We start from the raw sequence: 15,324 nt of genomic DNA, 5'->3' as shown, positions 1-15,324 counted from the left end.
CCCAACCCTTCCGCACAAGACAGGAAATTCAAAAATGAGAATTTCATTTCAAATTATTTTCAGAAATCCTTGAAGATGTTAATTTTTCCCCATGCTTTTGCTGATAACATCAAGCAGTTCAGTTCTTTTAGAAAGGTGGAGAACAGATTCATGTGACATATTTTTGATCGAGACCAGGATTGTAAACATTGCATTGACTTGCTCAGAATTCTATGAAAAGAACTGAATATTCAGTCTGTATTATCCAGAAATCTCTCTCAACATGTGGTTTAATTTTCAAATGAAGTGGTACTACCCCATCAATTTAACATCCACTTAAATAAATTTTATGTTTAATGTGACAGGCTTTCCAAAAACTTGCTAATTTATTGCTTTCTCTACAATTTAAATGGATGTAAATAACTAAACTTGGACACAGTATCCTCAACATTTTTTTAATGAAGTGCTCAAGAACAGGTTAAGCACTGTAATAAAATTTCCCTTTTTTTTAAGCCAGCACTGAGTGGCCTCTTCTTTCCTCTGTAAATACAGGCACTAATTACATATAAACACAGCAATGGTGTAAAAATGGACATTTATTACAACTAAACCAATGTGACAGACAGAGGTCAAACAGTTTGTCACAATCACAACGAAGCTTAATCCAGCCAAGCACATACAAATGACAGTGTAAACTTTAAAAACATGTTTAATACATATAAAATTGCTTCTGGTTTGACTTAAATCCATTTTACCACTACAATCTCACACACAGGGTCCTTTTGCTACCCCTCTACCCTCATCTACCCCTGCCCACTGTGCACTGGGGAAACGCCCCGGGACAAGAACAGTCTCTGGTCATCTGGAATCTGTGTAAATCCTGGAATGGGCATCCGTAGACAAGTTCTAATGGCTTGAGTTCACAGCAGCACGCTGGTACTGCCACAGGAGTGGCACACCCAGCCTGGGCCTGCCTGGCTGCTCTACTGGCTCAAGTATTGATCAAGTATTGGTCTGGATCAGGGGCCTTGGAAGTGGCACCGCTGCACTTTTCCTTGGGCTGGTACTACTGAACCCACTCTCCAGCTGGCCACACAAGTGCTGCTGCTGAAGCTAAGCTTTGTGAAAACATGGCACCACTCAGGTGAACAAGCCAAAACTCCTAGGGGAAGGTGTCTGGGTGGAGAGGGAGGAGACAAGCCCCCCTCCATGGGGACAGGCAACAGAACTTGGCTACTCCCAGGTGTAGACTCCGACTGTCTCCCTCAAAATCACACATGGATCACATTTCTGCTAGTGAAACAGGCTCGGTCTGTAATTACTGAGAGTCTGCTCAAAGTGTCAAAATATTACTGGATATCAGTTTACATGATTTATAGTGAATATACTATACAAATCTAATGTTTAAGAGCTCTCACTGCAAATTAGTTGGTTGAACTACGTCACGCAGGAGTATTGTAAGGGATGTGTCACATGTCTAATGTGTTGATCAAGTGATCAAGAAAAGCAGTTCAATGATTTTGACACTTAGTGTGTCCTAAAGGTACCTATACACCCAATAAAGCATAACTATAAAACGCCAAAAAATACAAATTAATTGGTAGACTTCAAAAGAAAATAATAAAAGGTCCCTTTTGTAAAGCTTCTTCTTTCCAATCTTTGAAAGTATTCTGTTTTCATTATGCATCTCTATTCAGTTAGAAAGCTGAGCACATTTTCTTGTACTCATGGTCAAAGCAAGCTAATATCAGAACTAAAAACAGTCTCCTTATTCAGTCTGGGCTGGTTTTTCTTCTCTCCTACATGCATTCCCTTTTGAGTATAGTAACTTGCACAGTTTTGCTTAAGGTAGCTACACTAAAATACACTTTCAGGTCTAGTGAGTTGATCAGTTTTCTTAAAAAAGCAGCTATCACCTTAACAGTTTTTTACCAGTTTGATATGCAGATCCTGGCAGGATTCTTTGGTATAATGACAAATTCAGTGGTAAACAGACATTTCCAATCTTTATGCAACAACTGAAATAAGCAGAATAATCACAAGTGGTGACTAAAATGTAGATGAACAAATTCTTTGGTTGCATAAACACAATTTCTACACCATAATATTTCATATTTGGAGTTGTCCATGTAGCTTCTTTTCATTTAGGTAGGCTATGCTTATGTCATAATAATACATTTATTTCCTGAAGTCAAGTTTGCTTATAAAAAACAGTAGACTTATTGAAGTCAAACGCAATTTTCCTATAAATGCAGTGAAGGGAAACACTGAGTCAATTTAAATCTAATTCCCTTTCATTTATAAATTTTGAACTTAGGTCTCTTGTTCCCTTTTAAAAAAAAAAGTATTTTTGTATTTTTCTTGTAGGCCTGAATGAAGCAGCTTAGCAAAACAGTAATACTGACAAACAGCATCTTACACCATTAGCTAAACATTACAATGAAGGCAGTGAACATTTACAGTATGAAACACTGAGATGGCATCAGCTGAAGAGAAGATTTATGTCAATCCAATTTCTTCAAGTACACTACGTGGGGTCTCTGCTTCCTACGGAGGGAAAATTTGAGACAGTAGTAAATGAACACTGTTTCTACTGAGCAGCTGTACATGAGTTAGTATGGAAGATGCTGAATTGAAAAAGAAAGCTGAAAAGACATGAAAACATGGAAGCACTGCAGTTTGCAAACATGGTATTAGCTGCACTTTTCACAGAGCTGTTAATTAGATTGCCATGGTTCACAAGAACAGCTGGTAGATTTTATTGCCCTTAAGCATAATAAAAATAAAACAATTTAGATCTACCAGCAGGGAACAAATCAAAAGCAAGTAACAGAGATAGGAACTGGGGAGGGATAGGGAAGGATCTTGCAATGGAGTCAGTGAATTTTGTGGTAAATTGTTTCAAGGGTCTCAAAAATCTGTTCGGGAATAACAAGTAAGTGGAAGAATGAAACTACAGATGCAACTAAGATACAGTATCCCTTAAGATCTTTATAAAGGAGTTTAGGTTTGTTTGTTTTTTTATACAGTGATCCCATGTTTAATTAAAAAAAGCAGGTCACGGAACCTTGGTATGCCTAGTGTCAGATTGATCCCTTTCAAAGAGGGAGGAGTTTTCAGGACAGGAATTTTATTTCACCACACCAGGCATGAAGTTTTAGGTAAATTCTAATCTTAGATTCAGAGAAAGTTGTTTAATACCAAATTCCAAAAAATTATAATCAGTTTTGTATTCATTACTTCAATAGCATCTGAAAAGAAATGGTTTAAACTAGAAACATTAGACTGAGCTCTTTAATACCTATTAACAATGCCATGATAAATAAAAGGGGATACTGTGTCCGTATCAAAACAAAAGCTTTAAATTAAGAGTATGAATAAACTTACTTTAGCATCCTAAAACAAGACATGTCATGCAGCAGGGAAAAAAGGCAGATAACAGTTAAGGCAGCCAACAAATTATTTCTCAATTGCTTTGCAAATATTTATTAGAAAAATAATGTCGGTAAAACACAAAATTAAACACCTCAAACCTTACAAATATCATCATGTTGTTAAAAACATCAGAATGTTGTCTCTGTCAGCCTTGACTATGTGGCACAAAATTATCAAGTTTACTATCATCATTTAGCTCATGTATAAGGTGATTCAGCAGTGAAGGAACAAGCTATGATACTTTAAGTCAACTTCATTCAAAAATAAGTCAGAGCTTGGAACAGGCATATTGAGATGGCTTCTAAAATCCAGCAGGAAATAAAAAATTGCAATAAAAAGGCAAGTCAAATCTGAAAACAAGATACTTGGTGTATTAAAGATGTAGTGCTGGCTTGGTTTTTTTTCCCTCACTGATGCAATATTTAAATATTCTGAGAACTGCAATGACCTGGACAAAGCCAGACAGGATGGCAGGATTAAAGATTTACACATTTATTTTAACAAATCCCCAAAAGGAGGCACTAAGTGAAGAAATGGCTATGTAGCATTTCTAATATAACTTTTTGAATTCTATTCCCAGATTAATTTGTTGTGTCCATTTTAGAAGACACACACCTCCCCTATCCACCAAGGTAAGGCACTTTATTCAAGAAATCCTATACTGTTAGCTAACTATGGCACCAGAACTCAAAAGCATTCTACAAGAATACAACTTCTCAAACATCTCAGGTTCTTCAAAATATTTGAAATAAATTCACTTTTTAATTTCAAATTGATTGGACAGCAGTGGGCACTTAAGAGTTACTCAGGAATGCAACAGGATATTTACAAAGTTATCTGAAAACAAAGTTCTTCATAGCTGTGAAGAAATACAGAGCACTGTTTTTAGAGCACTTCAGTATTGTTGTTTTCACTGCCATTTCGAAGTCTGAGATTATTTTCAGCAGGCATATACTTAAACACTACATTTCTTCAAGAAAATCAAGGTCTTTGGCTAACCATGAAAAGCAACCTATTTCAAGGACATTAGCTACTTACCCACAGATACATCAGCCATAGAACTAGACATATTTTAATTTTTTTTTATTACTAAAGCAGTAATCTTGAGACAGATGTGCCTTCCTCATGAACAATATAATCTCAAGGAACACCTAAAGGCTAATGTCTTTTGCTATAACTTCATTAATTATTACTTTTAAGAAACAAATAGAATGAATTATGTTTCATTCACATTATTTGTCTTACTAAGTGTCAAACATTCTATCCAATTCTTAGGTAAAACATTCTGCAGTGTTATATACTACCTGCAGCTCAGAATCACCCAAGGCAAACAACAAATGTGAAATATCAGAACACAGATGAGGAAAAAAGTCATTCACATGAGACAGAAGTGCATGCAATACTTTATTTCAAACATGCCAGAAAAGCTAATTCATTACCTAGTCATTTAGAAGCAAGCAGCTGTATACAGATAACAAGAAAAACAGCATCTCATTACAGCTCAATGCACAGCATTTTAAGCCAACAGGCATGAAATAATGCAGGCTAAAGCAGCATTAACCAGACATCCAAACACATTGTTAATGGCTTACAGAAAAAAGGCAAACTTGGAAATGGAAAACCACTTCTATGATCTTGTTTTCTAAGATTTCAGAATGCTGCAAATCCAATCCAAAATCTTTTGTCTAATCCTCTAAATCTCCCATTTTTTTGTCAGTTTAACATTTAGAAGGTAGTGCATTACCACATATAGTATAGGGAACTAGCTTGTTTGTGGTTCATTTTAGTAATTCCTCCTTGATAATTCATGGAAACAAATTTCAGAATCAGCACTGGTTTTAGGTTACAAACAGTATGCATTACATGCCCTCTCTGCCCACTTTTCAACTGAATGCACTTATAGTCACCCTCGTGGCAGTTCCCCCACACACAAGGCAGCCTGCATTTAAAACTGGAAATGCCAATTTAAGAAGGCATATTGCAAGTATACTGTTAATGGACTTAGATCTTTCCAACCATAACCATTAATGGTTGGACTCAATAGGCTAAGAGGTCTTTTCCAACCTTAATGATTCTATGATCCCATTATTCATTTGTCAAGCAATGATATTGTTCTCTCTTTCAGTGGCAGTAACTGCTAAATTACTCACAAGAGCGTTCTGCACATTTAAATATAAATGTTTGAATTTCAGATTTACCCATCATTCTCTTTGACCTAATCAATTCTGACCCCCTCCTTTCTGTAAGGTAGTCACACTATTGTGCCAGTCTTCAGAAAGGGATACTGTTATTTGCACCTTTAATTAAGATGCATGGTCTACAGAGAATTTCTGTGTGTATACACATTTCACACGATAGTTCTTCACTACTTCCTCTGTAAGTCTTAATTTAAGAATATTTTTAAATACCACCACAACCTATTTAAAAGATAAATGTGGGTTAAGTAATGTTACAATATAGGTATTGCAGTATATAGATGTTTAGCTTAGAAAATGCTATAGAACTTTTAAGCACAAGACTTCAAGCTTACAGACAATAAAAAAGTTAAACCATATGGCAACAAGCACAAGTTTTGTTGAAATGAGACATGTGAAGAGACAACACTGTAAAACAGAGGGGGAAGAGGAAAGTACAACAGCAGAGAATGGCTGTGGCATTCTATTAGATTCAGGATGACTGGATTCAGCAAGCTGATGATAATGTTCTGTCATGAGTAAGTCACAGGTCTATCTCCTCTGAAATTCTGCATGCATGATGAATGAAGCCATTTAGTACACTGGTACATTAAAGTATTCATGACGTGGCTACAAAAGAAATGTACATATTCTTATACATAATAGAAAGGTGGACAGATATGCAAGAAAACAAAAATACTACCTCACTATTGTATCTCTGATATTAAAAGGACATTTGATACAGAAATACAATACTGTATTTTTGACTACTCTAGATGTTCAGGAGCTGAGGGCAGTGGGGAGAATCTTTGTTTTACCCACCTCATACATGCATGCTTTGTCCAACAATAGACAGAAAAACTTTGTCTCATAAACACTTTATTACATAATCAGAGTTTCTTCTTAGCCAAAAAAAGTTTGAAGCTCCAGAGATGGGCCACCCTATCTATTACTTGTCTCAGCATCAGGCACAGACTGTTGGCTTCTGTCAGAGACAGGCACTGAGCTAAGTGGCATCTGACACCACCCACCACATCTGCTCTAATAAAACCCAGGTTTAGAGGTACCAGGCCTCCAGAAAATGGCCGTGAGCACACCACGCCAGGGCAGTCCAGCGGTGCCATTACTGGTGACAAAAATTCCTTTCTCTGACAGAGTCTGTTCAGAAAAATGGAGGCCTCTGATACACCTCTCAAAGCAGGCAAAGTTTTCACTGCTTTGGATTATGCTGAACTCAGTAACACTTTTATATGATTGGCATGAACATTAGTATTCAATTTGCTGGAAGATGAGCTACAAAGAAAGCAACACTCAATTTTAATAATGGAGTAACAATAATTTAGGAGCATCAGCCCCATATATGCCAAATTAACTTTTTCTGGGATGAAAACACACAAAACTCAATACTCTGCATGTCAGCTGCCATCTTTGATCCTGTACCAATTACCATCTTCAATCTATTTCAGTATCCCAATTCCCAGAATGACAGAAGTTTTAAAACAGAACTGAGAGAGACCCATGGACTTCTAAAACTGTCTCCTCTGTGCCATCTCAGTTTATTCGCATGTCCAAGCTTGCATGTTTTTAAATTATTTTCTCAAATTACAAAAAAAAAAAGCACAACAAAAATATTCCAGAAGCTGTAGAGTTTTTAAACTGTTTTTCAGTATCAGTAATCTGAAGATCATGTCACAGTAGTTTAAATTATCCTGACCAAGCTAACTACAAATCCAGTAGTTCACAAAATAATAGCACCTATATAACTGTGACAGTTACAAATAAGTTATATGATGCATGCTATAATTTTTAGATTCAAAAGAATTTGGTATATAATAAAGAATTACAAACATTAATTTCAACACTTAACACCTCTCACATGGCCCAAGTAAAAAGCATCAGTCTACATTAAAAACAAAATGCAGAGGCATATTCCTAACTGGAAAGGCATTGCATAGTAATAGTGTATGTTTATTAGGGAGTAGGAGTTTTGTCTCAGTAGAAGAAAGTACTAGTTTTAGAATTCCCACAGACAAATATTCCCAGAAAAGTCCCTAGGGAAAACTTCTGTTTTACAGTCACAATGGTGACTGTTCATGAAGACAACTGAAGAGCAGGCATACTGTAATAATCTAAAATGCCCAACTTTTATCTGGGTTACATATGCATACATGATTCCCTTCTTCCTTGAAAAAACCTCTTGTGTTCCAGTGCTCACCAATGGAAATGTGGAGCCATCAAAGTCGGTGTCTTCACTGAAATGCCTGTCAAATCTCCTAACAGATTTCTCCTTAATTTTACATTAGTTTTCTGGACAGAAAGAAAAATGAGAGCAGCTCATTCTCTTTCTTATGAAGCTGACTGCAACCCACTGTTGTATTCAAGGATTATGTGTGTATACATTCTTAAGCACCCTCTCTGGCCTGGAAACACTGACCATGTCCCATTTTACACAACTGTAAACATCAACAAATAAGGCCATGGAAGTGCTCATTTCATGTACTTTCCCAACCTGCACAGTCCCACACAGTCCTGGGGTATTCCCCAGCCCGTTTGTATCTTCAATGGTTTATACCTTGAGGAATTCGTTGTCTGACATTAATATCATGGTACACAAAATTAGATGATTGTTTCACATTACTGTTGTGGGATTAGTGCCTCGTCTTCACAGAAACTTATGGTTTACTGATAAAGCAAGACCGACTGTCAGACAATAGGAAAAAAGTGCTTATTGTTTCACTCCTTTTTAGTTTACAGAACGTGTAAACATCACCTGCAACTAGACTAGCAATAAACTGACCTTGCAGAAGTGAACCTGAAGGATTAAATGGAAGACAGCAGTAATGGAGACACAAAGTGATAACACAGCAAGACTGAGAAGGAAAACTGGACCAAGGACACCCAGGACCATCCCACACAGAGGGCCTGGCACTGTGGGCAGCCTGACAAGCAACCGAAAGGAAAGTGAAGTTTTGACAAAGTGTTTGCCATCACAGAACTACAGCATCTCACAAGTTTCAACTATGACTGACCCTTTTTTGTGCTCCCCCCATTACACTGTCTCCAGAGCAGTTGGGCTGCTGGTCTGAATACCAGAAAAGAGAGTATGGGGAAGGGACAGCTGTCAAATTCCAAAATCAACATCTACACTACCTTGCTTTCCTTTGGTGGGAATGTGCAGACCTCAAGGACATGCTTTACAGGCACAGATGCTGTTTAAGATAACAATCTAGATCTAATGACTTTACAAATTAGTTGATCTAGGAGCTAGTGAAGAGGCAATGGTATCCTTACAGCGCAATATAAGGACAAACTAACATGAAATATCACCTCTGAAAAATCATCACATAAAACTTTGGATGTAAACCATTTATTCTGGCTTTAACACACAGGTCTTAGATCCTAGTACTGCCAGAAAAGTAATAGCTCTACAACACAAGCTGCACATTGTGGAATTGCAGTATTTTAAAAGTTACTAGCATCTATCTTTTTCAGAATGACATCTGTGTTTACAACTCATTTTAAAAAGCTAATAATACTCTCAGAAATTGTCATCCTGAGTCATTGGAGATTTTTTAAATTAGAAAAATGGTAGAGTTGATCTGAGTAAACAGAACTATTTAGCTAGTCCAACCCAACTGACATTTTCTCAGCCAACTCTGTCATGACCCAAACTAATTAAAAATCATAGCCAAAATAAAATTAGAAGGGACTTCATTTAATTCAGTTCCTCAAACAGTATACCTGTAACTTTCCTGAGAGATATTTCATCTATTAAAGGCATACAGTGATGCCTTTTTATTGTGCCTCAGGCAATCTACTTAAATGCTACATTATCATCTCCACTGGAAAATTTGCCTAACATCTACCTTGAATTATTTACTTGCTGCAATTTAAGGTATTTTATGTCTGTAGTGGACAAGAAAACTGTGCTATTTCCTCAGGCAAGAAAGAGAAAAGAAATTCTTTATGTCTATACCAGACTGTCTCAGGTTCAAGGTGTTGCAGGGTTGCCATTTTACTGATGACATCTCCTGGCAGTGACACAGACTTCATCAATACTTCACACGACTTCTTTTTCAGGGAAAGTTTGCTGAGGTTATTATTTTAACTTTCCTCTCATCAAACCCAGCACAAAGCCTGTGAAGGCAAGCCATGTTAAACTGCACACAAAAATTACAAGCCCCACCATTTGATAAAGACTTGGCTTTTTTCTTCACTCAGCATCTAACAAAACCCTAGCTCAAACAACATACAAAAGATAAGGGTCCATGGAGTGCATGGGAGTTTGGGAAGAATTCTAGAGAAGCAGTGGAAATGCAGAAATCTAAAGTAGAAGATGAGGGTTTATGTTTAGAAAAATGAAGTTTTTGCATTGAGAAGAAATTCACATTTAACAAGCACTTCCTTAGCAATGCTTCAAAAGCAATTACTTTTACACTATTTCTGAATCATTATTAGGCAATATTTCTAATGAACAGCTCCTTTAGGAAATTGCTGCTGTTCACTTGCCTTTTCAAGGATTTCAAAAGAGGAGAGTACCTGTTTCCCAACCTTTGGTTAGCAAACTGTTCAGAGGCTTCTACTAGAAAGATGAGTTTGGGTTGGAAGGGATATTTTAGATCATTTAGTTCCAATCCTTGAGCCACAGGCAGAGATACCTTCCAATAGGCCAGGTTGCTCAGGATCCATCTAGTCTGGCCTTGGTATTTCCCACTAGGGCATTTTTATTACATTTTTACTTTCAAAGAAGAGCCAAGTGTTATCTCAGAGAACCTAGAAATACTTACGAACATCTTCAAAGACAAGTACTAACTATAATGCTCTTACAAGAAAAGAACAAAAAACTAAAAAAAAAACAAACAAGCAAACAAAAATAAGAATGCTTCATCAATATCAACTCTTAGTCAAGATCTTGTCTACAGCTTTCTACACAGAGAAAACAAAAAAATCTTCAAGATCGATGCAAATCGGCCAACAGAATTCTCAACCAGAATATGAAACGGCAAATTGTCCTGAAAATGTTATTCAGCAAAACATCCAAGCATATGCATAGATTCAGCACTAAAACATCACCTGAACAGACCAGAGCAGAAGGCAATGCCAGCAGTGGCCTGCCTGCCTCTCTCCCACAAGCACTACAAAGATCAGCTGAAGCTTTGTGTACTATAACGGGATAATAGAGGCGCTTCCAGCCTCTTAGCTGCTGCTCTGATCTGCCAGCTCAGAGGTGATAATCGCTCTGGGGCTCTCCTCCTCATGTGCCAATCAGTTGCTATGCAGCGAGCCAGGAACAATCGGGAGCCCAGCCTTCAGCAGTAAAGATGGTTCTAAGAATCCATCAGAGGCTCCATTTGCCACCACAAAAACACAAATGCTTTAAGCACATGTTACGGCTGAACACTTTGTGTTGTGAAGTTAGAGCCAAAATTATTAAAAATCATTGAGTTCTCCATCAGATAATCTGACAGTGTCTGTGTGTTTGGCAAACTGCCCAACTAGGCACATAAGGATTCATTAATGCTTTCTTTCAGCACTGCAAATACAGGTTTGCATCGCTTATTCTCCTTTGCTTAAGGAAGCATTTCTTAAACTGCAGGGCTGTTATCTTTGAAGAGCTGACCAGAATATACTGCTGCAACAAGCCATGTCACGTCCAATACTATTCAGCTTCCATGGCAATGGCATTTGAGCATCCCCCTTCCTTCCTGGTACTGCAGCACTTTGCGTTCTTTCAATTGTCTCGACAAACGTTTGCAGGCACAAGTTGTAAACACAGAAAAGAAAAGCTGCTGACCATATGTTTTTAAAAACAAGCAATTTGAATTTGATCAGTTTAAATGGATCTGAAATCCAGTTCTAGAATGGCTGTACAAATAGCTTTTCTGGCACAAATGAAAGAGGGAGAGAAAGGACAGCTGCAAACTCTGAAAGTCAGTACTGCTGCTGAAGCTCCTTGCTATACTCCTATGACTAAGGCCAACAGCAGGGGTGCAGCATATGACAAGTAAATTAGACCCTACCTATGCAGGCTGACTTGGGGGTTCACAGCAGACACTGAGTCAGGACAAGATGTGTGGATTGGCTTTTTAAAGCACTTAGATATTGTGATTTTTTTAAAAATAGGATGTTATTTAAGCTGTATGATCAACTTTAGCAAAAGTCCTGGCTTGCCAAAAGCAGCTGCTTTTTACTTCCCTTTTCAATGCCACTGGCTTTTCCTCCTGGCACTTCCCTTAGGCTCTCTCTGCATGAGCTCAAGTTTTGGCTAACAAGCTAGGAGCCCCAGAGCCACAGGGCAAGCAGATCAACACAAAGGTGGCAGTAAGAATGGATCCAGCTTTCTCAACAAGAGTCACTGTCAGCTTGAGTTTGGGTGATGAGCAACCTGCATCCTGACTCAAGACCATGACCTTACCACTGTAAAATGCTCTCAGTAGAAAGCAGAATTTCTACAAAGAACAATTTGAACATATATCAAGACTTCATGCAGTTTTTCAACATTATGCAAAGCTTACCATAAATTTCACCACATTCTCCATGAAACTGACTTCTTCTGAATATGTGGCTTATTACAACTGCCACACAGAACATGCAGTACCCAACACCCTAGTTTACAAGAAAATCTAAAACGGCCAACAAAAAAAACAAGTTCTACTCATTCTAGGCTTGGTTATGCCTCAGTGTAACAAGGATTAAAGTAACATAAAGTTGTATAACCAATTAGTTAAACATCAGGTTAATCCAAACACCAAAGCTATGAGTCAAACTCCTCCCCTTGCCCTAAGGTAACCTCCTTTACCTCAGGAGATCTTTCTTTAACCCAGATGATCTTCATTCCTATATACAACCTGCAGCTCCTTACTGCAGGCTAACTATTCCCCATCTCTGATTTTGTGCAATCATCTATCTGTCCCTCTCCCCTCAGCCCAGCAGATGTCATTTCTATTTCTCCATATTCTAAGGAACCACAACAACCTTGTAAATTAGGGTCTGAACATAGCAACTGTTCCTTCACTCCTTCCAGGGAACAGTACAGGCCAAGGAGCAGCATTCCATGGGCATCAGATACTATAACTGTGTTTAATTTAATGGGGACAAAGCACATTTCTTCAACCAAAACTATGCCCACACAGAATTCACCCAGGGACATATTGTAGACAAGTCAACTGGAGTCACACAATTATCTAAGCCTGAGTTTGTGTATGTCAGAATTGGTTTTTGTAGACATCCGAGACACAAAAAAATAGATTAGGACTCCTAAGCTCTGTTCATAGCACAGGTGCCAAACAACACAGGTAGCTTTTTTTAAGTTCTAATCACAAGAAAAGTTTTACAGGCACAGTTTCAATTCTAACCTTACCATGAGAATAACACCCTTTGTACATGAACTTGTTATCATGAAGAGCATAGAAAAAGCAATAAAATTGGGGGGGAAAATGTGGTAAGAGAGTACCAAGCTTGAGCAGTTACGTTTTTCTTACAGTTGTTTTAGGATATGTCCAAGCTCTTAAAGAAATTGCTTTCAACAAATTACTTGTTGGCTGCCCTAATTCTTTGGGTCTAATATGCAAGCAGATTATTGGCTGCCCTCCTCTTCCCAACACAAATCAGTGGTTGTATCATATACTAGGAAACTCTTAAATGGTAAAAATACCCATACACCAACTGTGAATTTGGTTTTGAACATGTTACAAATACTTTTGCCTACTACAATTATTTTCTTTTATCTGGAAACTAAATCCCGATACTTATAAAGCTGCATATGAAATTAGATCTATTACCACAGTTTCATATTACAAAAGCCAATCTGTTTACTGAACTACTTGTTTATCATTATATCAAGTAAGCAACACACTAATTAAGTTTTCTCCAGCAAATCATTTTCATGTATGTTTTAAACTTGCTTTATGCAAATTAAAATCTTACCTTTATTAGTAGGACTGCCACAACGTATTCCACTTATGCTTTGGACAAAAATATGTTGCAATGCACTAGATATGCAAATAAGCTTTGTTCTGTCATGCAGCATCCGGCATTTTGATACACAGTCAATTGCAGCAGCACCCAGTCTTTTTAGGGCCCATTTTCTTTGCATAGCAGATGTAAACAGCTCATTTTCCAATAAATACATGTTTATATGGGCTGATTGTAAGTAAACAAAGCCAAACATCTGTTTAGTTATTAGCTTTGGTATCCATTTCTCTAACTTGCATTATCCCACTTAATTATCAACACCAAAGAAAGCCAGTAGAAGTCAGAGATTTCAAGTTGATGCGGTTAGTACATAAAAGGAAAATAAAAGGAAACACTCAAAGCACTCTTCAAAGACCATCATGCAAGTGTTGCAGAAAGTTAAGCCCATCACCCATTTTCTGTTTACCCTTGCAAGGACTTAATTACACGTGCAGCACTCTTTGCATAGCACCCATTTAATCCATGCCACCAAAATGGTAAACTTGGTAGTTACCAATCATTTAGATGGGGTCAAAAGGGCTAATGCCTTAGATTGCTCTTAATCATAAGATATCCTCAGACAAACCTCCCCAGTCTTCATTCTGGCTCTACAAACAAAATCAAGCAGCAGTGAAAATGTAGTATCAACTACTAAATGAAAAAAAAGGCAAATAAAAACCCAACATCCATCCAATCATTTACAGCTTATTTACATTTAAAATAAGACTTTAAAAATACTCTAAACAATATACAAAAGTAAATTCAGTTATTTCACTTAAATCTGCTACTGTTATTCTTTAGATTAATACAATTTTAATAGGTTTTTCTAAAAGTCCACAGTTAAGAATGCAAATAGAAATGCACCAGAAGAAAACATCTGTTCAGAGACTTGAAGGAGATGCAATAAAAAACACTAAAGTTTACTTTTAATTTCTTAATCAGGTACAGGATACTGATACCTTAAAAGAGTATGTTGTAAGGAGTTCTTTAGAAAGCTTCAGTTGTGCATGAAATAAATAATTCAAAGATTTTACTTTCTGAAAGAGCAGTTGTTCACTATTGGAACAGATTGAGAGCATAATAGAATACAAAATTTACATATATTTCATTCAGTGATTAACTGTCACACAGTATTATTATTAACATTAATAATAAAAGAAAACTTGTTTCATGAAGAAAAGTTTCATTCAACCTATCATCCTTGAAGTAATTTAACAATTTAATTCAAAATTTGTATTTATTAAGTCACCATTGTTACTTGCTGAGTAGTCACTTTCATGTTGTATTGCTTAGTACAAAAAGTTCAACATTTTCACTTTAATCAATCCATCTGTTAATCATAGTTAGAATTCTCAAAGAATTGTGAACAATAGGTCTTCTTAGATTTTTTTTGCCTTTTAATATCAAATTTTCAGCCTTCATAAAATTTAATATACATACTTTTATTGTATCTTGATATCCATCACCAGAACTACTACTGTTGCTAGACAGCTTGGCAACAAGAAATATAGCTTCTCCCTTAAAAATGAATAAACACCCTAAAACACCTACCAGCAATGTGCCCCAACATCTGTACAAGACACAGAGAAGACCACAAAGAAATGAGAATCTAAAACCAAACACAACAGGATGCCTCCTGGGGACATTCGTATTCTTTTCACCTAATATTCTCTGGCACTCTAAGACCATCTCACAGGAAAGGGTAGTAGCACTGCAACGTGACACATCTCAGACAACACAGTAAAAATGGAATTTTCCCCTCACAATCTCAAGATCCAAACAT

General features: G+C 37.0%; 1 protein-coding gene across 8 annotated transcripts in view; it reads right to left on the bottom strand.

Annotated features, from left to right (window-relative positions):
• Nucleotides 1-420: 420 nt before the first annotated feature.
• AP1S2 (adaptor related protein complex 1 subunit sigma 2) overlaps nucleotides 421-15,324 on the bottom strand; it is a 31,484-nt gene continuing 16,580 nt past the window's right edge. For 2 of the 8 annotated variants that reach the window (XM_039714463.1, XM_039714457.1), the window contains exons 5-6: nucleotides 3,367-3,375; nucleotides 421-2,526 (exon numbers count right to left, since the gene is read on the bottom strand). In XM_039714463.1, coding sequence (XP_039570397.1) covers nucleotides 2,479-2,526; nucleotides 3,367-3,375 — 57 coding nt within the window. In that variant the 3' untranslated portion in view covers nucleotides 421-2,478. Of the gene's footprint in view, nucleotides 2,527-3,366; nucleotides 3,376-4,805; nucleotides 6,219-13,514; nucleotides 13,731-14,055; nucleotides 14,150-15,324 lie in introns of those variants that run through there. The other 6 variants (XR_005628094.1, XM_039714459.1, XM_039714460.1 and 3 more) reach the window with 6 other exon arrangements.

This window comes from Passer montanus, unplaced genomic scaffold (genome assembly GCF_014805655.1).
Source record: "Passer montanus isolate IOZ18808 unplaced genomic scaffold, ASM1480565v1 scaffold3, whole genome shotgun sequence".
NCBI lineage: Eukaryota > Metazoa > Chordata > Aves > Passeriformes > Passeridae > Passer > Passer montanus.
This window is presented reverse-complemented; position numbering and strand designations above follow the sequence as displayed.